At 33.4% G+C, this 26,105-nt stretch overlaps 3 protein-coding genes and 1 pseudogene across 3 annotated transcripts; all 4 read left to right on the top strand.

Moving 5' to 3' along the window:
* Positions 1–1,832: 1,832 nt before the first annotated feature.
* On the top strand, positions 1,833–2,908 carry LOC141841696 (uncharacterized). Its single transcript, XM_074729878.1, has one exon. The coding sequence runs from the start codon at positions 1,833–1,835 to the stop codon at positions 2,634–2,636; it is 804 nt and encodes a 267-aa protein (XP_074585979.1). The 3' UTR covers positions 2,637–2,908.
* A 3,294-nt stretch (positions 2,909–6,202) lies between these two features.
* LOC141837600 (uncharacterized) lies at positions 6,203–6,932 on the top strand (annotated as a pseudogene).
* Positions 6,933–7,488: 556 nt separating this feature from the next.
* On the top strand, positions 7,489–17,627 carry LOC141840446 (uncharacterized). The gene is made up of 7 exons (XM_074728430.1): positions 7,489–7,849; positions 13,905–14,078; positions 14,190–14,282; positions 14,392–14,460; positions 15,959–16,165; positions 17,021–17,146; positions 17,241–17,627. The coding sequence occupies exons 1-7, from the start codon at positions 7,586–7,588 to the stop codon at positions 17,379–17,381; spliced, it is 1,074 nt and encodes a 357-aa protein (XP_074584531.1). The 5' UTR covers positions 7,489–7,585; the 3' UTR covers positions 17,382–17,627.
* A 1,539-nt stretch (positions 17,628–19,166) lies between these two features.
* On the top strand, positions 19,167–25,303 carry LOC141839911 (zinc finger CCCH domain-containing protein 31-like). Its single transcript, XM_074727764.1, has 3 exons — positions 19,167–19,351; positions 20,016–20,076; positions 24,309–25,303. The coding sequence occupies exons 1-3, from the start codon at positions 19,291–19,293 to the stop codon at positions 25,060–25,062; spliced, it is 876 nt and encodes a 291-aa protein (XP_074583865.1). The 5' UTR covers positions 19,167–19,290; the 3' UTR covers positions 25,063–25,303.
* The last annotated feature ends 802 nt before the right edge of the window (positions 25,304–26,105 follow it).

Genomic DNA, 26,105 nt, shown 5'->3' with positions numbered 1-26,105 from the left:
CGAGGTGAGGGGACGTCATTTGGAAAACCGTACAAAATTAATTATTTTATTTTAATCAAAATTAATTAAATTTTATCTAAAAAAATTTAAATTAATTAAAATAAATTTATAAGCCGTTAAATTAGTTGCTACACAATAGTAATTATAAAGGTTAGTTAGATAACTACTACACAACTATAATTAAATTTTAAATTTTAAAATTTTGAATCCTGAATCATAAGTCTTAGATATTATTATATCAAAAATATTTTTTATCAACTTATCAAGAAATTTTAAACTTCCTTGAAATTATTTTAAAATAGTTATACTAAATAACTACTCTAAATTTTAAAATTCTAAATCTTATATTTTTAAATACTGTTTATCAATTTAATTAAAATTATTTAAATTTTATCAAAATTATTTTTAAATAAAAATTATTAAATAATAATATTGTATTAACTATTACACATTACACTCATATTGTAGCAATTAATTAGAGGTACTTATAACAATATTGAAAATAAAGATATTTTTGAAAAATAAAGAGTTCTTTTGATTTTTTTTTGAAAAATAAATACACTACAAAAAATAATTTATTAACAATGAATAATTTTCATCACTAATTTGTCATAAAATTTATGATAAAATATTATCGCTAATTGACAATGACTTTTACAACAACAATAATTTAGTTGAAAATTAATAATATATAAATTTCATCATTAAAATTATTTTTATCATAAAAGTTATCGTAAATTAATAACAAATTATATTTTCTATTATTTAAACTTTATCAAAATTATTTTAAAATAGTTATAGAAATTATTATATATCTACTATAATAATATTATATTAACTATTACACATTATAGCATGTACTCATATTGTAGTAGTTAATTATAATTACTATAACAACATTAAAATTAAAGATATTCTCAAAAAATAAAGAGTTTTTTTGATTTTTTTTTTTTGAAAAATGGATACCCTTGGATGATTTACATAATTTGAGGGATCCCATTTGATTTTTTGCCTTTTTTTTATATATAAAATGTCTCATCTATATAACATTAATATTCAAATCAAATTAATGTATTTTAGCACGAATATTTTATAATTGATATTTTGAACGGTCAACATCGTTGACCATGCGATCTACTTGCAAGCTCAGCCGACCACGTAGTAGAAGTCAACCCAATCTCGCCGGTAACAATTCACTGGTTACGAACGCACGACGCTTGCAAAAGCACGCTATAAATACCCATCCTCCGCCCACGCATCTCTCAGGCCTGCACAGTTCTAATAACTCTTTCGCTCTCCTCCAATTCCTTCTCATCTCGCATCATATTCCATCCAAAGTAGTTAACAGAAATCAAGGACGCTTCCATGGAGATGAGAAAGATCGCCTGTGCCGTCCTCGTCGCCGCCGCCACAGCCACCGGCGCACTCGCCGCCGAGGCCCCCGCCCCCGGCCCCGCCAGCGCCGCCTTCGCTGTCGCCCCTGCTGCCGGAACGGCCCTCGGCGCTGCCGCCTTCGCCTTCCTCGCCTACTACTTGCAGTAGGACGTGGGCCGGAGAAGGATATCCGATCCACAATGACTTACTAATTCATGTCGCCGGCGTTGGCCGTGGTCCGTCGCCGTCTTTGCTTTTGTCTTTCGATTTAATTGTGAGTTGATTCGTGACTGGAAATGAATCGTTGAATTTAAATTGTTATATCGTCACGAGTTTTGTTCCGAAAATTTAAAACTGCCGTACAGGGGTCTAATTTGAAATAGGAATATTTAAGGGGTTTTAGGAAAACTTAACCTTTAAATTGCGTGACTCCGAGGCTGAAGGGTCGTTGCGCAAAAATGGCTTCCTTCTTCCTGTCTCGGAGTACCAGATCGAACCCTAATCTCCTCTGCTTCGTTCGCTCGAGCCCCATCAAGAACCCTAATTGTTCTACCCCCATCTCTCCTCTCTTCCGATCGCACCAGCTCCTTCGGAACCCCGTTGCACCGTCTCCGATTCCGGTAAACGCCCATTCTTTCTCCACTCTCCTCACCAATCTCCGATCTCGATCGTTCTACGGGAGATTCCCTTCGATAGGAAACGATAGTCCTAATTCTTACACTTCCGTCGGCAAACTATATTGGCATAAAACCTTAAGGTCTGAAGCTGGCTATGCGGCCAGAAGCCTCTCTACCGGTACCGGCCCCGAGGGCGAGCCCCCGGCCCCAGAGCTCCGGCACCAGGAGATTGTTGGGCCTACGGTTGAGCGCGACGAATCCGCCCTCGCCAACGAGACCCGCGAGGTTCTCGATGGTCTCTCCAGGAGCATCTACCGTCTCAGTTCGGCCTTCGTCTTGCTTGGCGTTGCCCATCTCGGCCTCGGCGCGTGGATCGTATACTCCGTCCGACCGCCGGACGAGGTCTTGGTCCAGGCGCTCGCAGCCTTCGGCTTCCCCTTCTCGGTGGCGTTCCTACTGCGATGGGCTGTGAAGCCGATGGTGTTCTTCAGGAAGATGGAGGAGCTGGGGAGGCTTCAGATTTTGACGTTGGCTCTCCAGGTCTCAAAGAATCTGAATATCCTGTTTTTGAGAGCTCGCGTCGTCTCTTTCTGCTGCATTATTGGCATTTCTGCGGGGTCCTTGGCAGCCCTTTTGGGTCGGTAACATCATCTCCACCTGGTACCATCCTGTTGCCTGAAACGAATTTGGCTGGTTTGCGTTGCATTTTCTACTCTTCCTATTTATTCGTTTTTCATTTGCTATAGTTTGCACCTTTGAGAATCTGTTTGTTTAGCAATCTTCTTAGCTGAGTTCCGTTACTGTTTCTTATCTTTATTGGATATTATTCAAGGGTAATCATAAGCAATCATATAAAGTTTACCACCAGCTTTTTCACATAGCATATACTTTTCAGCTCGCCTGAATGTTTTACTGGTTATGAAAAAAAGACACTGCTTGAACTTGAGTTTTCTATGGAACTTCGATGAGTTGCTGGAGCTAAGTTGCTCTTTGTCAATGTTGATTTATTTATCATTAGTAACATGATAAACCAAACATCCATTGGCAGTTACTATGACAATCTTAAATTAAGAAATCTGTTTTGTGCTAAAGTGCATAGCATGAGTGTTTGATAAACTATGTTTCAATTTTCAAGAGAAGGTTTATAACATATAGTGCCCTTACGAAGCCAGCCATACATAAATGACAGAAAATACAAAGTACAGAATTTGATACTGAGTGAAGTTGATAAATGTTATGATCCTACTTATTCTGTGTTTCCCTTATTGTTCTGCTGAGTGAACATATAGACGTAATGTACCTCTTCATTGTTTGTTTTGCTCTGATCATCTTGGTCTTTTACTAGGATAATGGACATCAGCAAGTCATCCTAACTGCATCTGTTCTGATAATTTAGGTTTATAGGTTTGGTCTTTTATTTAATCTTCATCTAGATGACTAGCTATGTTGAAAGTCACAGGAGCTTTAGCAGGGATGAGATTGGTTGCTTTGGAACCATGTTGGGTTTCTTGGATAGTTTTTTGTAATGCACTATTTCGGTATATGAATAGTAAAATTGACTGGTAGCACTCAATTGGATATGGATATGAAGTGTTGGTACAATCTCTGCACTCTACTTGGTAGAGCTCATTTAATATGAAACACTAATGTAAATAAACACACTTAAACATATTTTTATAACATAAAACAAATGAAGGAATTTGAAAACCTTGCCACCTGATGCAATAAAGTTAAAGAACAAAACTGATACAAATGAAGTGATACTTGTCTGATCCACTATCCAACTTCCCACTAGTCACATGAAAGGTTGTACAGTCCAATCATTATATGGACTCTTAAGCCAAGCAAAGATGAAATGAGGGATGATCTCAAATGGGTGTAGAAGATTTGAGGGATTCATAGTGATCCTGAGGTTTGGAGCTCACTATTATTTAATGCCACTGTCTTTGAGTTAACTTTGGAACTCAATACTCAAATGCTTGCATCCTCAGTATGATCAAAGGAATCCATTGTTTACATTTCTCGTTTGCTATATTTCTTTTTTTTTTTTGACCTTTTTGTACAACTCAAACTTTTACTTCACAAGGAATCAATACCTTTGCACTACTATGATATCTTTATTGGACACTAGCATTTAAGGGCCAGAAAATTCTATTGTATATTCCATTTCCCTCCACATCATAAATTAATTTGTTTGTCTTTCATAAACAAATGGCATTTCAGTCCTTAAACTGTGCCACTTTTATGCTCTATTGTATTCATCAACTCTCCCAAGTAAAACTCTTTTTAGATATGCAAGATTGTTTGGAATTTCCCCCTTCAATCTCATTTCTTGCCATAGTTGAAACACTTAACATTCTTAACAATCTCATTTCTTTTTAGACACTATCCCAAACAGTAGATCAATTCAAAATATCTCATTCATAACTGCATATTTTGACTCAGAAACGGATATCTCAGAATACATGCTCAATCACCAAACAATTCTTATAGGTGATTTTGTATATTGCACATACTCTCTTTGACACATATCAGATACTACATTTTCACATCACATTCTTGTCTTACTGTCTCAAAGTGGTTACTTCTTTGGTCATATTCTGAATTGTCACTTATGAATCCAAAGCTATAAAAAGAAATTTGGAGTAACTAGCAGGATTGAGGCTCAATCAAACCACTCGGCAAACAGTACTGCCGTTCGAGTGGGCTCCAAGCAAAACAATTTTACTAATTGATCCTTATGCAGGCCTGAACTTACACTGTGCTAATCTTTTTTATGTTAGAATGTTAAGCTTGATTCCATTTCCATGTTCTAAATTCAATTGTATGCTAAATCACCAACTTCCAAAGTGAACCAAAATTGAGGCTATGTTGGAATGAATAAACTAGGCCTTTCATTGTTTCCACACTTCTGCTGCTTTGATTCGGTTTTAGAGTCTCTTTCTTTTTCAAAGTAACAAGGGAGATAAAGGAACTACAAGCATATTTTCTCTCCTCTTCCTCTCTTAAATGACTGTAATTTTCTATTTCAAGGTGAATTATTCCTTATATTGTCAAAAAGTTAATGAGTTTTAGCTTCACATTAAAATAAAAAAATAATCTCCAAGTTCACAAATAACTCTTTTTAATTGAGTTATAACATTTATATTGTCTATCTTGAAAAAAAAAACAGAGAAAGGAAAAGAAAAGAAAAGGAGAGAGATAAAATCTAAATTGTTAAAGGGAAAACTGCATCAGGGAGAGAGAGAAAAAAAAGAGTTTTTATGTCACAAAATTTTTCCACTTAAATGGATAGAAATGGCTATAACAATCATTTCGTTTGCCTTCTATCTCCATCTCACTGGACGTTCTTTATTGTTTTTCTCAAAAAATATATATCCACCGAGTTTTTTTTTTTTGTTATCTTCTTTTATTTTTCGTGAGTAGATATAATTTGAAAGGTAAATTTGTTTTTTTGGGTTTCTCTCCATTTTAAGGAGACAGCATAGGCGAAATATTTTGGAAAAATGTAATATATAAATGCCCGTCTAAAGATGTGATGACGTGGCAAAAAAAAACTCCTTCCTACAGTGGGAGGAGGGAGGAGCTCCTTCCATAAAATTTCAGGAGCGGCTCCTCATTTTTCTTTATTAATTTTTTTAAAAAAATTAAAATGATTTTATATTAATATTTATTTTTAAAAAATAATTAAATAGAAAAAGAAGTCATTGTTTAATGATTAAAAATTAATCCTTATTCAACAACTAATTTTTTAAATCATTATTCAACTATTAATTTTTTAAAACTGTTGTTGAATGATTAATTAATTTTTTTAAAAAATTACTAATAAATATATTTTTAAATTTTTATATTTTTCATTCATCCTATCACTTTTTATTTTTTTTTTCCTTTCTTCTTTTCATTCATCACTTTCTACTTCCTACTTCTTCTGTCTTCCTTTCATTCATCAATGTTTCTTTTATAAATATTTTAAATTCTCTAAATGGGAAAGAAAACATATTTTTCTAAAATATTTATATTCATCCAAATATCAAATATTCTTAATTTTTTTTTTCTCACACATAATACTCTTTAAAATTTTAAAATATTTCATATGTCTCGTAATATCCTTCAAATTTTTTAAATTTCTAAAGTTTTCAAAATTTTCGATGAATTCAAGTAATATCGTCTCAACTTCCTTTGGTGTGTATTCACCCCAAGATTGATTGACCATGAATAGACAATTTGGGATATTATTTTTGACATACATATTTTCTCTTCCTCAATCATCAATCATGATTTCAAATGAATCAAGAAGGGCTAATATCAGATGCATCTATCAGTGACAAAGAACTCAAAATGTTATCTTCTATACCAGAGATAGATGACTCAAAACGAATTGTTTGATCTCTTGATGAAGACATATTCCTTACGAAGCCATGAGCCACTATCAATACTGATGCAATTATTTGCAATGACCAAAAGGATCAAGCTTTTTGGAAACGTATTACTGATTATTACAATAAACATTGACCCGTTGGAATTGTATTGAAAATTTAAAGGCGGTTAAAATCACATTACTATAAATTCACGCATGATAGTGAATGAATTTTTTTATAAATTATAATAATTTTTATATTCATCGATAAAGCGGTTAAAATGGCGAAAATGTACTAGAGAATGCACTAAAGATATAGAAAACTAACAATAATAACAAAGACTTCAAATATACACATGCGTAGAGGATTCTCGAAAAGTATGAAAAATATATTCCACAATCAATTAGTGATCATTCTAACAAAAATGTAAGGACACGAATGGTACACTTCTATATCAAATCTGAATAAGATTATTGATGCGGATGACTATGAAATTCATATTCATCCAATAGGGCAAAAGGAAATAGAAAGGATAAATTCAAAGTCAAATAGAGCAATAAAATTGAGTGAATCAACGATATGACAAGATATTAAAGAATTTCAACAGCTAAAAATGACTTTGAAGGAAGTTAATATCTTTGATAAGGATTATGAAATTTTTATGAATGATATTAGTGAGATAACATCGGATAACTTTTTTATATGAAAAAAATTAAATAGAAAGACCGATGTAGATGTGTTTAAATTGATTTTATATATGGTTATAATTTATATTTTTTATTTTATTTGATGTATTACGATATTCATGTAATATATTTTTTAATTATTAATATCATTTAATATTTATAATTATATGGATTCAAATTTTATAAAATTTTAATTATATTTTGTCAATTATATAAATATAAAATAAAATATAATGTAAAATATATTTGAAGGTGGAAAGATGAATGAGATCGTAAAAAAATTATTAAAGATTTTTTAATAATAAAATAATAAGTAATTTTTTTTTGAAAAAATATGATATTAATGTGACATATCGGGGGCTGTCTTTGTCACAAATCACATTGCGTGTAAACTATTGAGTTTGTACGTTGTATTTCAAGAAAGTGACCGTTTCGTGGGCTTGCGGTCCTGCTCACCTTCTTCCCTTCTCTGGCGGTGTTGTTTCCTTTAACGATAGGGCACCGCTTGCTCCCCACACCCCACCCTATCAGCGCGATCCCGGCGGTGGCAATGGACCTCTCTGTGATCGACCTTTCCCGATACCTGGAACTCTCCGCCAGGAGCAGCGGCGAAACTGTTTTTTCGGCGGCGGAGGAGCTTAGGGCGCTATGCGCGGCGGTGAGCGAAAGTCTCAGGGACACCGGCGCGCTCCTCGTGAAGGACCCGCGCTGCACCGCTGAGGACAATGACCGGTTCCTTGATATGATGGAGCGGTACTTTGAGCGATCCGAGGAGTTCAAGCTCCAACAAGCACGCCCTAACTTACATTTCCAGGTCTCCCCTTTTTCTTAGTTTCCCTTTCCCCCTTTCCTCTAGGGCTGTTTGTTTGTTTTTATTCCCGGGTATAAAACTTATTTCTTAATCATTGAACATAGTGATAAATTTTCTTCGCGGTGATCGCTGATCCTTCGAAACGGCATTATTCTTATGTTCTTGACTAAAACTTTGTATTTTGATCTCAATATTGGATCTGGATGTCCACCTTTTTGCATGAATATAAACGCCACGCGTGCGAGCAGATATCAGATCCAGAAACGATGGATACCGACTGAAAAGGTGTTATGATACCAACTTGGGTTCAGGGTGAAATCGATTTGACCTGTAACAATTCAGTACATTGAAATGAAATGTGCAAAGGAAAAGGGAAAAATGAAATGTAAGGAGAATTTTTTTGTTAAAATGGAAAGAAGATATAGAAGCTCTCCAGATCCATTGTATAAACATAAGGTCAGAGTGGAAGTATTTTAGACATGCACTAGAAATAGTTATTTAGCCACCACTAATCTCTTTTAGGAGTATGCAAGCAATACATGGTCAAGTCACTGAACAATGCGTATATGGTATGCGGTTGCTATGTAGTCATTTAAAAAAATATGTTTAAATGAATTATATTGATAAAATTACACAGTGTATAAGGTTTCATTCGTTGTATGTATGTAGATACATATATATACACGTTCAGTAAGAACAACCTTAGATCTATAAGGCAGAATTTGCAGGGCTATGCTGTTGTTCAGGAAGGGGTGCCCAGAGAAAATTGGTACATTTATCTATCTATCTATATCTATATATATAGATTGAGAGAAAGAGAGGTTTTACATCTATCACATAGCATATCAAATTAATTGATCTAATGATCTCTATAAAAGAAAATTATATATCTATGACATAAATGTATAACAAAATTTGTATACAGGTATTTAATATTTACATCATTAGTATTAATCCTGTATAACATAATTTATCTAACAAAACCTGCCAATGTACTCATTGTAGACATCCCTCACTCTCTCATTATCTTTCAGTATATGAGCCTCCAGGTTAGTTCTGTCAAACAATCTTTTACTTGACTATATTTGACTAAACAAATTTAACAGACTCATGGAAGGATGCAGCATCATATGCAACTTGCATAATGACTCGGTCAAGTTTCTTTACCACATGATATGAAGTATATAAAATGTGCACTTCAGACCTTGATTTACTCCTGCCAATTCTATGTTTCTTGATGAAGTATTGATGTATTATGTTGCCATATAAATTGATGGAAAATGGCACCTTGTAGTTATTTCTCCGGCCTTTGTTAAGAGCATTAATATTTAGTAAGAGATGGTCATTGCATTCCTAAAGGACAAGTGATCAATGATAGTGCCACATTAGTTATGAGAGTACCTAGTAACGATATGTTTATGGATGAGACCAGTAGAAGACTATTTTCATTGCAACTCTTGTTTGCCATAATATTTTTGACCAAACTTCTTTTACTCTCTTTGTTAAATTTGTATACCAAACTTGCCAAAGCTGGTCCCAAGCCTGATTGAAAAAGGGTGAGCGGTGCGCGTTAAGTTGTCAACCAACATGGACTTTTAGATAATATTCAATGAATGGATTCATTAAACTAGTATGCTAATGATAGGATGTTCCCTGTAAGGAACGCGTTGTAGGGTGCGACTATAACATCTTGGCAAGAATCGCTATATCTCTATGAGAACTCGAGTGTAGTGTTAAATATGCAAGAGTTTTCATATCATAGGTTGGGTAAAAACAAGTATTATAAGAAATCTAATTGTCTAAGATTTGGAATATGGAATCTAGGAACACTCATTGGCAAAGCAATGGAGGTTGTAGATACGATGATTAGAAGAATTAATATTTTATGTGTACAAGAGACAAAATGGGTAGGAGAGAAGACAAAGATAATAGAGAATTCGAGTTTTAAATTATGGTATATAGGAAGGAGTAAAACAAGAAATGGGGTAGGTATTATTGTCGATAGTTCGTTAAAGGATGAAGTGGTAGGAATAGTTAGAAAAGGGATAGGATTATAACTCTCAAGATAGTGGTGACAAAAGAAATTATTAATGTAATTAGCATATATGCACCTTAAGTAAGGTTAGATGAACACACTAAATTTAGATTTTGGGACAACTTAAATGAAGTATTACAAAACATCCCGTCAACCGAAATGATTTTAATAGGAGGAGATTTAAATGAGCATGTAGGAGTGAAAATTAGGAATATGATAGGGTGCATGGGGGTTATGAGTTTGGAATAAGAAATGAAGGATAAAAAACTATATTTGATTTTGCGATAGTATATGATCTTATACTAGTTAATACGTTGTTTAAGAAAAGAGAGGAACACTTGGTCATGTTTAAAAGTGAGAATAATAAATCACAAATTACCTTTCTTATGGTTAGGAAGAATGATAAAAAGATTTGTAAAGATTATAAGGTCATCCCTAGAGAAAACTTAACTACCTAACAGAAGTTAATAATGTTGAATATACGCCTCAAGCATAGTGTTAATAGAAGGAAAATATGCACGACTCCTAGAATTAAGTGGTGGAAGTTAAAAGATGGAAAACAAAACATGTTTAAGAAGAGGACATGAGTATAAATATTAAGAGAGATATACGGTGATTGAATACGATATGAGATAAGATGGTATCAAAGTTAAAAATAGTAGTCAAGAATGTACTCGGTGAGTCAAAAGGACGTGCACTATCAAGTAAAGAATCTTGGTTGTAGAATGAGAAAATACAAGAGAAAGTGAAGGAAAAAACGAACCACCTATAATGTATTATATACTTGTAAGAACGAGCAAAATTTTAAAAAATATACAAAAGTCAAGAAAGAGACCAAGAAAGCAGTGAATGAAGATAGAATGAAACTTTTGAACACTTATATCGAAAATCGAATACAAAAGAAGGGGAAAGAAACATTTATATTATACTAAAGCAAGAGAGAGAAAGATAAAATATCTTATTCAAATAAGATGTATTAAAAATGAATGCAATAGAGTACTAATAAATGATGAGGAAATAAAAAAGAGTAATGGAAGAGATATTTTTATCAATTTTTTAATGAAAATTTAGACGACCAACTTAACTTAGCAAATTTAAGTAGGTCAAATGAGTTTAAAGATTTTTATTATAGAATTCAAACTTCAGAAGTAGAACGAGCTTTAAATGAGATGTAAAATGGAAAAGTAGTTGGACCAGATGATATTCTGATAGAAGTATGGAATTGTCTAGGAAAATAAGGTATTGAATGACTTATAAAGTTATTCAACTTGATATTGAAAACTAAAAAACTACCTGATTAGTGGAGGGTAATTACATTAGCTCTCTTATATAAGAATAAAAGAGATGTACAAAATTATGTAAACTATAGGGGTATTAAACTAATAAGTCATACCATAAAATTTTGAAAAAAAAGTAATAGAAAAAAGACTAAGGAGACTACAGTGATCAAAAATCAATTTGGATTTATGTTTGGAAGGTCGACAATAGAAGCTATACATTTTCTTAGGCAACTAATTGGCAAGTATTAGAAACAAAAGCAAGACTTACATATGGTATTCGTCGACCTAGAAAAAATTTATGATAGAGTTACAAGCGAAATTATATGGAGAATTCTAGAAAAAGAGGTGTTAGCATAACGTATATCAAACTAATTAAGGATATGTATGAGAATGTAATGATAAGAGTGAAGACTTTAGGTGGATTAACCGAAGCATTTCCCATAAGATAGAGTTACATTAATGATTAACGCTAAGTCCTTATATTTTTACACTAATAATGGATGAACTCACTAGACACATTCCAGATACAGTACTGCGGTGCATGTTGTTTGCAGATGATATTATTTTGATAAATGAAATACGTGGAGTAAATGCTAAACTTGAATCTTGGTCGGAAACGCTAAAAGTAAAAGGTTTTAGGCTTAGTTAAGTAAAGACATAATATATAAAATTTAAGTTTAGTAATATTAGATAAAATAAGATAATTGTTAAAATAGGAGATGATGAGTTATCAGTAACTGAGAATTTTAAGTACTTATGATTATTTTTGCAAAAGGATGGAGGATTGAGAGAGATGTCTTACATAGAATACAAGTGAGATTGTTGAAATGGAGAAGAACGTTAAGTATTTTGTGTGATCGTAAAGTACCTTTAAATTTAAAGGAAAGTTTTACAAATAAAGGTCCACCTGCTATGTTATATGGAGTTGAATATTGGGCTATAACTCAAGCACATGAGCAAAAGATGAGAGTTGCAGGGATGAGGATGTTAATGTGGATATACGGACATATAAAGATGAACATGATAAGAAATAAAAATATTAGAAAGAAAGTCGGGGTTGTACCTATTGTGGAAAAACTCCAGAAGACACGTTTAAGATAGTACAGACATGTACTTAGACGACTAATAAATACTCTAGTTAGACGATGTGAAACTATGCTAAATGTATAATCAAACAAGAGAGAAAGACTAAAAAAACTTGGTTAGCAATAATAAAATAAGATAAAATTTATTTAAATATAAATGATGATATAATAGGAAATATAGTCCAATGACGTAGAAGGATCTATATAGCCGACCCTATCTAGGGTGATAAAGAAGGGGAGCCTTGGCGCAACGGTAAGGTTGCTGCCGTGTGGCCTAAAGGTCACGGGTTCAAATCCTGGAAACAGCCTCTTGCCAAAGGCAGGGTAAGGTTGCGTACATTGGATTCCCTCCCCGGACCCCGCAAGGCGGGAGCCTCGTGCACCGGACTGTCCTTTATCTAGGGTGATAAAGTTTGATTGTAGTTGTTGTTGTTAAATTTGTATACCACTAGTACTATACTTCAACTTGTTTGATCAGTCTCATTACGAATCAGACTTTTGGAAGTAAAAAAAAAAGGCTAATGATGAAATTCATATATGAATCATGAGTATCATTGCAAGTTCAGGCATCAACTTTTTAAAGGAAAGTTATACAAACTTAATTATTCCTTCAAATCTAGGTAAGGATAATTGTATAAGGCAAGTGGAGTAGGTAACACATCTGCGTACCACGTTAACAGAATCAAACTAATAACTCAAATCAGCATGTGAATATAGTTGTATGTTACCCTTTCTAATCCACCATTATTTTGTAAAGTAATCCTTTAGTTTCTAAAATCAAGATATGGTTAGCTAGCATAACAATTGTACAAGGCAAGTGGAATCTTGACTAGACCACATCTCACTGCCATGTTAACAAGATCAAACTAATAACTAATATCTGCATGTGAATATATTTGTACGTTACCATTTCTAATCCTCCGTCACCTTGTAAATTATAATCTTTTAGTTTCTAGAGTCAAGACATGTTAGCTAGCATCCTTAACTAAGGACAGGCTCCTCCTACCTGAGTGCCAAGAACACTACGAGGTCACCAGGTTAGTGATTATCAGTTAGTTTATTATTTCTTTAGATCAGATATCATTTCACAGAATAATTTGGCAACCGAATACTAGAAAATTATATGAAACAAACTTAACTAGACTACTGACATTTTTATTTCTGGATGTTGGATATATACAAAAACTAGTTGGTCCTATGGCATGATTTGCGTTAATTCTTCTCCCAGGCCATAAGCATCTAACTTTTGATTAGTATAATAAATACTACTGAGTGTATGTTTTGAGTGGAATGGTTTATTCCCCTTTCAGACTATGGAAATTCCTTTTTCAAAAATTTGCCAAGTTATCATTTACTCAGTACATGTATTGACTAGAGGGATTCAGTGGGCCGGGCAAGGTGCCACTGGAGAAAATAAATTCAGGACAAACAGATTCACAAATGTTTTGGGTGAGCATAATCAATTTAATGGGTAAACAACATTGTATCCATCCATCCATGATCATTGCTATCTGCTACCCTAAACTTGTTTATTTCTCATGCTTGTTATATTTAATTGGAAAAAGTGGCATCATAATATATGTCTGCTATTATCTGTTTTGTTAGTGGAATAAATGGAACTAAACTATCAAACTAATTGAGTGAATGCAACTGATTAGGTTGGGGCAACTCCTGAGGGTGTGGAGATACCACGCAGTCTGGTTGATGAAGATATGCAAGCAAGGATTAAATCTATGCCAAAGGAGTTCCAACCTGCTATTCCTTCTGGTCCAGACCCTAAATGGCGATACATGTGGAGAGTAGGCCCTCGACCAGCAAACACTCATTTTAAGGTCTCAATATTTTGTTTATGTGTATTCTGCATAATCTTGTTTCTAATTCATCTATTAAGAATATAAATCTGATTAAATATATGTTGTGGTAAATTATCTTTTTGGATGAAGGAACTGAACCCAGAACCTGTTATACCTGATGGATTTCCTGATTGGAAAGAAACGATGGATCTTTGGGGATCAAAAATGGTAGCTACTATCGAGGTACATCATTTTTAGTAATCTGGTATAGGCTTATAGCTGTTTGGTTTTCTTTTCATTGCTACTGCTCATTGCTACACCATGTTTGTATCTAAGAGTTTACTTGTCATAGGTTGTTGCTGAGATGGCTGCTATTGGATTTGGCTTGGACAAGGATGCATTTACTTCTTTAATGGATCATGTAATACTTCTTGTTTAGTTTTATATGCTGGCACTTCTACTAGGTTTTCCTTCACTAGATCCAACACATTCTTCTATATTCTTGCATATGCTTGCAACAAAATCTTGTATCATCATTAGGTTTTAGTTGTTCCAACTATTTTGAGGTAGGCTATATAGTCTTATCCCTTATGAAGCTCAATGCAAGTTTATATCATTTGGCCTTGTAACAATAGTGTTAAGATCCATTTTCACAGGGTTTAGACATATTTGATGTTGTCTGTTTAGGCTTAATGCAACTCTCAACCTTTTTCATCCGAGGATGGATGACAATGGTGTTTTTAATAGTCTTATTTGGTCATTCTAGTTATGCAATCTTTGCAGTCAATTGATGGTTCTTCCTACATTATTTACTGCTTCAGCATTAGGATATGGATTCCAATGTTGTTATCATACTTCGTCTTGATTCCTTATGACCTGAGTGTCATACCTATGTCAATGGTCTTTTAGAATTGGGTTTTCTTCAACTTGATTCCAGTTCCAACATAAGTTCATTGAACTTCTGCCCAAAGATAGTGTCCTTCATGTGTAAAAACTGAAATTCATAGTGTGTTGTCATTAGTGTTTGCAACTCTTGTTTGAGAATATCATCTTTTATGCTTTGGTCAATGATGTTTGGGGAACCTGTTGTGTATGTCTTTTATATAGACATAACATCCTATGATATAAGTTCCTTTATCCCTATATATATATTATTAATGTCTTGTTAGAGGTGGGAGGGGAATTGCTCTTTGGCCTGTCAGGTATTGAAATTCACTGCAAACATATTGCTGTAACTTCTTTACTTTGCTAACTATAGTCTACTTTTTACCCAAAAAAATGCTGTTTCTATTTACTATTATTATGATGACGTGGAACCATATCCCAATCTGATATTGGCTACATGGTGCCTATTCTTTTTCTAGTAACATTGACTAGTCAACCTCAATATTCGCGGAACACATTTGATGGTAGTTTTTGCTTTGTTAGTGTAGATTCCAGAAAAACCTGTCCATTCGTCTATGTCCCTTCATCTATGCGCCTTTGATTAAGATGGTTAATCTAATATGGATTGAGCATTGCAATTGTTGCAATATGCTTAATACGTAGGCTTCCTTAAGATGATTCTTGTAATGTATAATAGGTGCATTATTCCGTCTCAAATTTGCTTGTTTGAGTTTGATGTTTCTCCTTTATTTTTTTTTTATATTATGCAATTTATTTATGTGCTTTTCCATCTGAGAGGTTTCTCCTTTTCTAGAGAACTTTCTCCAATGAAGTGTTATGAACCACATCCTGCTTGGACGTGTTACCTGAGAAATACAGTTCCACCTGAGAAATACAGTTCCAATTTAGATTGAACACTTTTTTTGTTTGCACTATTAGGCTATACAAGCCTTTTACTAGACTATCTTTGTGGTAGCTACTCATCATAAGATTCCTTTTCTTAATGTTTCTTATTTTTCCCATGATAACTATAGGGACCTCATCTCCTTTCTCCGACGGGAACTGATCTGCAACGACATGGCAGTCTAGGCACTGTTTTTGCTGGATATCATTATGACCTGAATTTCCTAACAATCCATGGGAGAAGCAGATTCCCAGGCCTAAACATATGGTCAAGAAATGGACAGAAGATGGAAGTCACGGTTCCTTTTGGTTGTCTCCTTATCCAAACTGGAAAGCAGGTGATTATTTTTACATTATCACTACAAGTTGTTTAATTTGCGCTTTGAGCTATATTAGGAAATACATTTTCATAATGATAGTTTTGTTGGTTGATTGTAACTCTTAGGTCATAATAATTTATCAGTCACTAACCATTTTCAAATTAATTACATCCAAGTTGTACTAATTTTATTCAATTAAATCGATTAAACAAATTTTGTAAAAAGTATTTGATGTCAATTGATGAATTTAATATAATATAATTTCAATAAGAAATTTGAGAAATAAGAATCCAAAACATCTATGAATGATCCATATGAATTTTTGACCTCCTTTCCTCTCTCTCCCCTTATGTGGCGTCCCTCCAAGGTTGATCTATCTGAGGATAGAAATCACCCAAATGTACATAACATTTAAAACATGTGCATGCTAGTGTATCTCTAAAGATGAACTCCACATCTATCCAATAACAAGTGTAGTTGAATTTCATTCTGGCCTGAAACTATGTAGTATGAGATCTGTTAGCCAATAATTGCCAGCAGGAATATAGCAGCAAAAAGGACAGTAGTATCTCATTGATTATGATTCCATGAATTAATGTAACATTGTGCTAGTATTATCCCAAGCTAATCATCTCTTAAAGCAGCTTTAAACTTTTATACTTGGAGTGTTCCTCTACTCTCTCCATTTCCACCCCAAGTGGACAGAATAAATAGACATGATTGCATCAGCGTATACACAAGATTGCCTTTTTTTTTAATTGTTGAGAGATGATGAAAATCATAATTAGAGGCAAGGTATGCTTTTCTAAGAATTCAACGAAGAAACCTAAATCTGGCAAGCAGCTTATCTCTGCGTGGTGCTTTTATATGCAGCTAGAGTGGTTAACCGGAGGTGAGTGTTTGGCTGGCATGCACGAAGTTATTGTAACTAATAGGACACTGGAAGCTATCGAGTCAGCTCGACAACAATCCGGCAGCCTTTGGAGGGTTTCATCAACCGTAAGTACTCTCCTCCATATGTTTGAGCTTATTCTGCGTCTGGGCTTAATTTGGTTAACCAATTTCTTAATCAATTTCTTGTTCCTTTACCCAGCTCTTTGGGCACATCGCATCTGATGCAACATTGAAGCCATTAGGCCATTTTGCTGACGCACCCCTTGCGAGCAAGTATCCTCCCATCTGTACAGGAGATTATGTCGAGCAAGAACTTGCTGCAATTAATCTCAAAGGCTAGAAGGGATGTCTCTAAGAAAGCTAGGAGGAAAAGAGAGGTGACTTGCAGTCTGCAAATAACTTGGGTCACATGGGGAAAGCATCTCGTCTTTTTCTCACCTACCAAACTGTTGATCCCATCTAACTAAACAATTGCCGGTTAGAAAATGAAACTAGCATGCATTTGATTGCTTCTATCTCATTTAAACATAACTATTTAGAGATACCACCATGGAGGCTCTTTAACCATGCTGGTTGCAAGCTAATGTTGGTTATTTTATATATGCTAATTTCTAACAAGTTTCTTTCTTTTTTGTACTTCCAAGTTTCTTTTTTTTTCCCTAAGAAATTTCTCAAAGGTGCACCAAAAGTGAGAATTTGTAACAGAATTTCATTTCTCTTTTTCATGCAACTTTCTTTTTGCTAGATCTAAATGCTTTTTATGTTATGTATGCTAATTTTTTAGTTTAAATTTTTTTTAAGCTTTAAGTTTATAATTTAGATGTACGAGAGTATTCAGGAGAACCAAATGACTTTTGTTATCGACGAAAAGATTCTAAATTTAGAAAAAAAGAGAGAATCTGGAAGGGATATTTAAAACAATTTTTAACTTTTTAAAGTTACCAATAATTTTTTTGGCTAAAATTTATTAATTCAATTTTTAGAAAAAATATTGATAACTTTGGGTTATTAAGAGTATACTTGTATTTATTCGATTAAATTTAAGTTTTTTAGAGCCATGAAATATTTAGTCAAAGGTTATTAAATACTAATTAATCTTAAAGAGTTTTAAATTAAAAAAAAAGAATATGGATTATAATGATCCAATTTTAAAATAAGTTTAAACTCTTTAATATCATTAATATTTTTTTTTCTAAATTGTGAAAGGATCGTCCCATATTTTATTTTTAATTAAAAGAGTGTCTTTTGATACTGTTCAATCGTATATAATTATTTAAATATCATCTCATATTAACTTGTATTATTATCTTCCATCTAAATTTTAAATCTTAATTTTTGAATCGGTCTAAATTCATGGTTAAATTCATATTATAACAACTACGAAACATAACTAATACAATGTGAATATTTTTGAATAGATTCATATTATAACAATTATAATTTTATTGTTGTTAAAATGTGAATTCAACACTGAATTCATAACAATATAAATTTTTATTCAACGATTATAATTTCATATTGAATTCTTGCTATAGTAGTTACGAAACCATAACTATTATAATATAAATTTTTGTTTATGCTGTAGCACTTACAAAATCATAGTTATTATAACGTACTTGATTCGTTCAAAATTTAGATGAAAAATAAAATATTGAATATTTGAATAAATATATAAGGTAAAATAGGGAGTTAGAACGTTTTTTTGATTAAAAATAAATATGAGACACTCAATTTAACGATTTGAAAAAAAAAACGTCATCTTAATTTTTTTTTGCCCAAAAATGTTTGATAAAATAATTAATTTTTAATTTTTCTTTGGTTAAAAAGATAATTTTTTTTTTACTTTGATTTAGGATTATGGGTTGGAGGTTATTTTAGAAAATAAGTTTAATGATGATTAGGGTAAGTTTAATCATTAATGATGATTAGGGTAAGTTTAATCATTAATGATGATTAGGGTAAGTTTAATCATTTCAGCACGCAATTATTGCACAGGTGTTCACCCAGTAGCTACTTCGTAGTTTTTTTTTTTTTGCGCGGATCTAAAACCACATAACTAATCCGATTGCAATCGCACGTCTGATGTCCGCCCCCACTCCCTTAATTTAGCCCGGACCACTCTCGTTACCAAATCCCTCGTTCCTTCGAGCCCAAGCTAGGGTTTTGCACCGCGCCTCCGCGTCGCGCCCGCGATCTAGGGTTTAAATCCGCCCCTCGCCAGCAAACCATCTCGTCTTTCGCTTGCAACTATGGACGCTCGTAAGAGGGCGCGGGCTGAAGGTGCTACGAACGGTGCAAAGAGGATAAAAGGTACGCAGAGTAACGTTTTTGTTTTGTTTTGTTTGGAGTAAGGTTCCTTTTGAACAAGCGATTTACGCTTGCTTCTCTCCAGATGTCTTGGCTGTTGGTCCAAATCTAATTTCCATTTCTAGTCGATTACCATGTGCTCGCTGTTGATCAATACTGTGAAGCTCATGCTTTGAAGGACTCATACATGAATATGTTTGATACTAAAGTCTCCATCGGCTTGTTTTCCTTTGAAATCATTGTTGATCAACTCTTTGTTTTGCACAATGGCTCCTTATTAAACACGTTGTTCTATTTGGTATTTGTTAACCATAGACGTATTTTTCACATTGGAAATAATTTTACTTGGGAAGATTCAACTTAGAACTCATTAGGATGTACTTCTTGAGTCAGAGTACAAACTGGCAGCCGTGTTTTTTTTCTCTTTATATATTCTTTTTACAATTCTCATCGTATGGCAAGTCACAAAATTTTTAATAATTATGACAATATACTAAAAATGTGTAAGCAGGCGTTTAAACATCATGTTGATATTTGGAAAGGTAAGTTTTTAGTGGAGAAGGTTCTCAATATATGGCTGGTGAAATAATTTAATATTGTCAGAAGTATGACAGCAATTGAATCACTGAAATTGTAACTAAGAGTAAAAAACAATGTTATGATACAGAAACGGACTCGAACCAACCTGGTCTAGGAAGCAAATTGAAGCCATGCACCAAGTTCTTCAGGTTCTAATCTTAACCTGTTCAAGATAAATTATCAGAATTTAACTTTTTAAATTATGAATTTATGATGTAATAGTTAACCATCAATTTGATTTGTAATTCTGTTTATTATAATTTGTTAAAGGCTAATGAATTGGCAATGCTAGTTGAATACAGGTAATTGTAACTTCATGAAAGCTAATGAATCTGATGTCTAAGCTGTGGTACTCGCTGTTATGGTAAAATCAACCTAAGAAGCATTTTGAACTGGGAAATGGGGGTATTTGTTATTTTGTGGAGATGCACCTAAACAGGAAGACTTATCTGACAGTGAAAAATTCACACTTTAAATAAGTTGATATTAATTATTTCTCAATTTATGTTGCTGCAAATAATGTTCTGTTCTATAATATATTTGGTGATGCTTTGCTCTTCTATCTTGGTTAGAGACATTTTATGTTTACTTTTCTACAAGTTAACATTGTTCATCATTCTCCATATGTTTGTTTTTGTACTCTTATGAACTTTTAGCGAAGTGGAAAATCTCAAAATCTTCATGGTTTACATTCTTGTTTTATTTTTCAATTGGAAGGAGTGAAATTGCTTCAAAAAAGTTTTTTTTAAGATATGCAACAAACCAGCCATTCTGTTATTGTGCATTCAATCTTTTGGCATTTTGATTCAAAAATTTTAGTTGGCAGGTGATATGTTTTTCTTTTTTAATTCAGGATAACTGTATTTACTTATTTGTTGTAATTTATGAGGCCTTTTTTGCGTGATATTGGAAGAATTATGAGCAAATAGGCTTGTAGTTGTTTTGTAGTTGCAGTTCTTTACAAAGTAGTCACAGATTAGGTATTTATTGCTCATTGTATGCCACTCTTTTGATTATAATCATTGTCTTAAGCTTCTGTTTTAAAGATTCAACATGTTGGAAGATAGCATTGCGGTTATATTATATTAGATATTATAAGTGATTTTACTTACATAAGAAAATAGAGAAAAGGATGACTTACATAAGGGTTTTAGACTTGGATTGATAGATAGCATGTCATGTTGTGGTGTTGAATCTTCTGTCCTCAATGAAGTTGCTGTTTAGGATATTTATAGATTTGGTATGAATTTCAAATGATCCAAAGGTATTTCAGTTGATTTTTCAAACTAAGAAAAAGTAAACATCAATCAGTTTTTCAACATTTGCTTATGAGCTGCACTGTTAATATCCCTATTCTCTTTTGAAAGGTAAGATAAAACATGATTAACATTGTAATTATGGTTATTCTTTAAAATAAAATAGGAATTTTCTTGATCTGGTTTTGTATAGAAGGAATGTGTAGTGCAAATAACAAAGAAATTATTTCTATTTTGTTTTGGTTTTTGTCCTATTTGACACCTTCATGCATTTTAACTTTTGGATCATTAGTGTGTGAATGAGATGAAATAACATATATAAACAGATAAATGATAGGAAATGATTCTCTTGCCAAGAAATATTCACAAAGTGATGTTTTTTCTTACTTCCGTTTTCTATTCTTTTTTTTTAGCCATTGATTTAGTAAGTCATTTTCAATACTAAAATGGCCTATCATGTTTTTTTATCGTGTATGTGTGTCCATAAGTTACTTGTTTTCAAGCAAAAATATTACAAGTCAAATATATATCCTTGTACTTTATAGATTTATATTGGCATTGTGCACCATTTTTTTTTATATAAAGCAGCTTCTCCGTGAAATCATCTTAGATGATGATACTTTATACTTTATGGATGTTTTGATAAAATGTGTACAATATCAGCATGTGTATCCTACATACTCTAAAATTCCTACTGTCCCCTTGTTCTGACTAATATATAGTACTTGATTTATAATTAAGTTTAGAGATTTTGGAAATTCTATTTGAATACTGGTGAATTATATTGAAATGGTTCTAAAATAAAAGTGATGCCCCTGTACATTTGTAGTGTCGTTGGGTCTTCATTAGTCTTAGTTGAATGAAATAGGATTTTTCTTGATCTTGTTTAGTTTAAATAGGATGTGGTTCAGTACAGATAAGAAGATTTTCTTTTTGAGTATGGTTGACTGCTCCTATTTGCACTCCAATTTATCCACTTCTCGTTCACTAAAACAAAAACATGAACTATGAGATATAACTTAATATAAAAACAGAGAAATGATAAAAATGGATTTTTGGCAATTGGTTAGTTAGGCATAGTGATTTATATTTATGTGTATATATATGTATGATAAAAAATTAGGTTTTGGCAATTGGTTAATTACCCGTATGTATTCCTTTTGGTTAATTATTGAGTTAGCAAGTCATATTTAAAATTCGAATGATTTGCCATGTTTAGTTTCTGGTCATAAGTTGTTTAAGTGAAAGTATGACAAAGTAAAAAATTATTTTCATGTCACTTATCTGTTAATATTAGTATTTGACACAATGCTTTATCTAAAGAATCTTCTCTAGGCCATCCTTGTAGTATATAAATATTTAGCTGATATTATACAATATCAGCATGCACTTCCTACATACCATTACAATGGTATTGTATCCTTGTTCTGACTAATTTATAGTGTGTGATTAAATTTCTGAGATTTTTTTCACCTATTTCAATACTGATCACTTGAAGTTTGAATGAAAGATTCACTTGTTTTCCTTGACCAAAGCAAGCAATACCTGCTATTGGAAATTTAAAGTTGCTTTCTCTGTTAAATAGATTTCTAGTTCTTTGTATTCATGGTCAAATGAAGCCTTTTCACCTTCTACATGATTGTTTGTTTTGTGTTGTCAGCTATGTTGAGTTACTTTTTTATTTGTATCTGAAAAATACTAACTGAGAAAATGAGCAAAAATGATGTCCCTCTATTTTCTTCCTTGCTTCCCTCTCTAGGTTTTTGTTTTAGGAAAAATGAGTTTCTATTTCTATTTTTGAAGGATTGACTATATTGTTCTATTGACCTTGGTGAACAAAATGCTACTTGGATTTTAATTATTAACTAAAAGCTTGAATAGGGTAATTGAGCCACAAAAATCAAATTATTTCCTTCTTAGAAACTTATTTTTGTATTGTTCCCCTTTTATATTGCAAAGGGGTTTATTTTCAGTTTGTATTAAACAGCATAGAATTCCTTTTAAACCTATTCTCTACTCTCTCTGTTGATCTCAAAGATGATTATTTATAATTTACAAACAAGGTAGGTGTTTCTTATAGTGTGGAAGATTTGCAATCTTAATAATTATTCTTTTAGTAATTGTTGGTACAATATATGAATGTTGTAGGAAGTAATACAAATGTAGCAAAGTTGAGAATGCCAAGATGGATGTGGAGATATTAAATAGAATAAAATAAAAATAGTAATATTCAGGAGCACTTGGGGGTAGCTGTAATAGATGATAATAGAAGAGAAAACATGTTGCAACGATGAGGATCAATAGTTTCTATAGTTAGGAGGGGAATGTATTAGAGTAGAAGGCATAAGAATTATAGAGAGACCAAGAAACATTTGTAAATGTAAAAAATGATTTAATTGATTAAATATTACTGGTAATATGATTGTGCAAAGATCTCATTGGAAGGGTAAAATTCATATGGCCGATCTTAAGTAGTTGGACAAACAAAGTTTCTATGCTGATTCTTTGTTTACACAAAAATTCTTAAATAACTTTGATTGAAGAGGATTTTGTACCTGCCTTCCTTCTATAATATAGTTAGTTGGAATCAATGGTTTGCTTTCATCTTGATGTGGTAGGCTCCTGAAAATCTGTTGCATTTATGCTATTTTTGATTCTTTTGGTCATTAGATTTCTTCCAGCCATTTACTGATTGTTGACTTTGGGAGCAGAGTCTTCTCTGCTTGTTCTTCTTAAATGTCTAACACTGATGGGTGTGAATTGTTTTTTGGTTTTAACTGACCTTTGCATTAATATGTAAAATTTTAGTGATGTTATCTTAAACTTAAACAACAGCGCTCTTGCAAGAGACTGGTGCCTTTTGTAAATAATAATCTTTGATATGGGAGGTCAGCTCAAACCCATATACCTTGATATTAACTATGGCACGCACACTGAATGCTAACAATGAGTTAGTATCTCGACAATTTAATTATTTTTTATGTCTAGATGTTTGCTGATTATATTGTGCATCAAATGCAAGATAATATCTTTTTCATCCATTATTGTGCATTGTCCGGCGTCATGCTTCCTACATTGATGTTGAGAAGTTCCTCTGTTTCTCTTATTCATCTCATCTTATGCAGCACTGCTGGATGCCCATTCGGTGAAGGCTGTCATTTCCTGCACTATGTCCCTGGAGGCTATGCTGCTGTTTCACAGATGAATTTGAACACCCTAGGGGGTGCTTCTGTAAAGAATGTAATTCCTCCAGCAATAACCAATGGGCCACCTCCTGCTGGGAAGACTCGCATGTGCAAAAATTACAACACTCCTGAAGGCTGCAAATTTGGCGATAAGTGCCATTTTGCACATGGGGAATGGGAACTTAGCAAATCTGCTGTTCCATCTTTTGATGGCCATATGGCGGGCCCATTGGGTGCAAGGATACCAACAAACTTTGAGCCACGCCAACCTGCTGGCCTTGCTGCTGCAACCAGCTTTGGAGCCTCAGCCACTGCCAAAATCAGCATTAATTCTTCTCTTGCAGGTGCCATTATAGGTAAGGGTGGGATGAACACAAAGCAGATTTGCCATAGAACGGGTGTTAAGCTTGCGATACGGGAGCATGAATCAGACCCCAATCTGAGAAACATTGAATTGGAGGGAACGTTTGACCAGATCAAACATGCCAGTTCCATGGTTAGAGAACTTATCGGCAATGTTAGCACTGCAGCTCCTATGCCAGCAAAGACCACGCCTGCTATTGGAATTCCAGGTGCTTTAAGCAACAATTACAAGACAAAGTTGTGTGAGAACTTTGCAAAGGGTTCATGCACTTTTGGTGATCGGTGCCATTTCGCCCATGGGGCCGGCGAGCTACACAAACCTGCTGCATGAAGTACTTTCTACGAAATGCCTCTTCAATTTATCCTATTAAACTGGCAGTCTTCCTAGTGGTCGTACGGGACTTGGTTTCATTGTAAGACGACTTGGAAGATAATTGACTTTAATTTAGTATGCTGTTACTGCTTTACGTTTTGTAATATTGCAGGGAGAGCTTTGTGGAAATCTGTACTATTCAAGGCTTTAGAACGCTATCTGTGATAACTGCAAACTAGCTACTGATTATTCTGGTTAAGTGCCTGAGAAATTTGTTTGGTTGCAAACGACACTAAAGACTACAGATGACGTTCCACCTTCAACTTAGAATGCGCATTTCCTATGAATGTGATAATGCAGATTGAATTAAAAAAATGTTCTGAGACTTTAGTCTGATCGTAAAGAGTAGTGTTATTGGATTGGTAAAAAAAAAAATGGAAGTTCAAAACACCACCGCAAGAGTGATCGACCCTACCTTCTCATAAATGGTCGTGGGTTCGGTCGTGTGGGGTCGTTAAGATGGCAGATTCTACCTTTTTGTAGAAGATTTTACTAGGTCACTGTGATTTTTTATAGACAAATATTTTTTCTTCTACAAAAGGTGAAATTTATCATCTTAGCGGTCCTATACGGTCGGTCTTACGATCACTTATGAAGAGGTAAATTGAAAATTTTCAATTGGTCATGATGCAACAAGGTATTGTCTAGCTTCGTCAGAATTCGAATTTTTGTTCTCTTCTATAACTATGCTGCATCGTAATCAACTCACCTATGTCCTGAGGACAAAAATTGTATTGGATAAATTTTTTATAGTAATCGGCTCTATCGTCGAAACGATCTTATATCAAAAAACCTCCTAAGGGATTTTTTGGAGGCATGATACTACTATGTTGATAAGAGCCTACTGTCGAAACAACATTTCAGTCAATGAATACATGTTACTAAGATGATTCAAATCGTAACAACATCTTAGTCAACAAATACATATTGCTAAAGGATTCGAACTCGAAATCTCAGACAACATACATCTCCATATTTATCTTTTGAAATAAGATACTTCA

The sequence above is a fragment of the Curcuma longa genome, chromosome 11 (assembly GCF_044706935.1).
Source record: "Curcuma longa cultivar G26 ecotype Majalengka, Jawa Barat chromosome 11, ITB_CL_G26_1.1, whole genome shotgun sequence".
NCBI lineage: Eukaryota > Viridiplantae > Streptophyta > Magnoliopsida > Zingiberales > Zingiberaceae > Curcuma > Curcuma longa.
The sequence above is the reverse complement of the archived record's forward strand: the minus strand, read 5'-3'. Positions and strand labels throughout refer to the sequence as shown.

Bases quoted from the DNA above. Each gene is read 5' to 3' on its own strand.
- LOC141840446 (XM_074728430.1), top strand. From the start codon at position 7,586: ATGGACCTCTCTGTGATCGACCTTTCCCGATACCTGGAACTCTCCGCC. The intron at 14,283-14,391 runs GTACATCATTTT...TACTTGTCATAG, and splicing joins AAATGGTAGCTACTATCGAG to GTTGTTGCTGAGATGGCTGC. The intron at 14,461-15,958 runs GTAATACTTCTT...TGATAACTATAG, and splicing joins TTACTTCTTTAATGGATCAT to GGACCTCATCTCCTTTCTCC.
- LOC141839911 (XM_074727764.1), top strand. From the start codon at position 19,291: ATGGACGCTCGTAAGAGGGCGCGGGCTGAAGGTGCTACGAACGGTGCA. The intron at 19,352-20,015 runs GTACGCAGAGTA...GTTATGATACAG, and splicing joins CGGTGCAAAGAGGATAAAAG to AAACGGACTCGAACCAACCT. The intron at 20,077-24,308 runs GTTCTAATCTTA...CATCTTATGCAG, and splicing joins CCATGCACCAAGTTCTTCAG to CACTGCTGGATGCCCATTCG.
- LOC141841696 (XM_074729878.1), top strand. From the start codon at position 1,833: ATGGCTTCCTTCTTCCTGTCTCGGAGTACCAGATCGAACCCTAATCTC.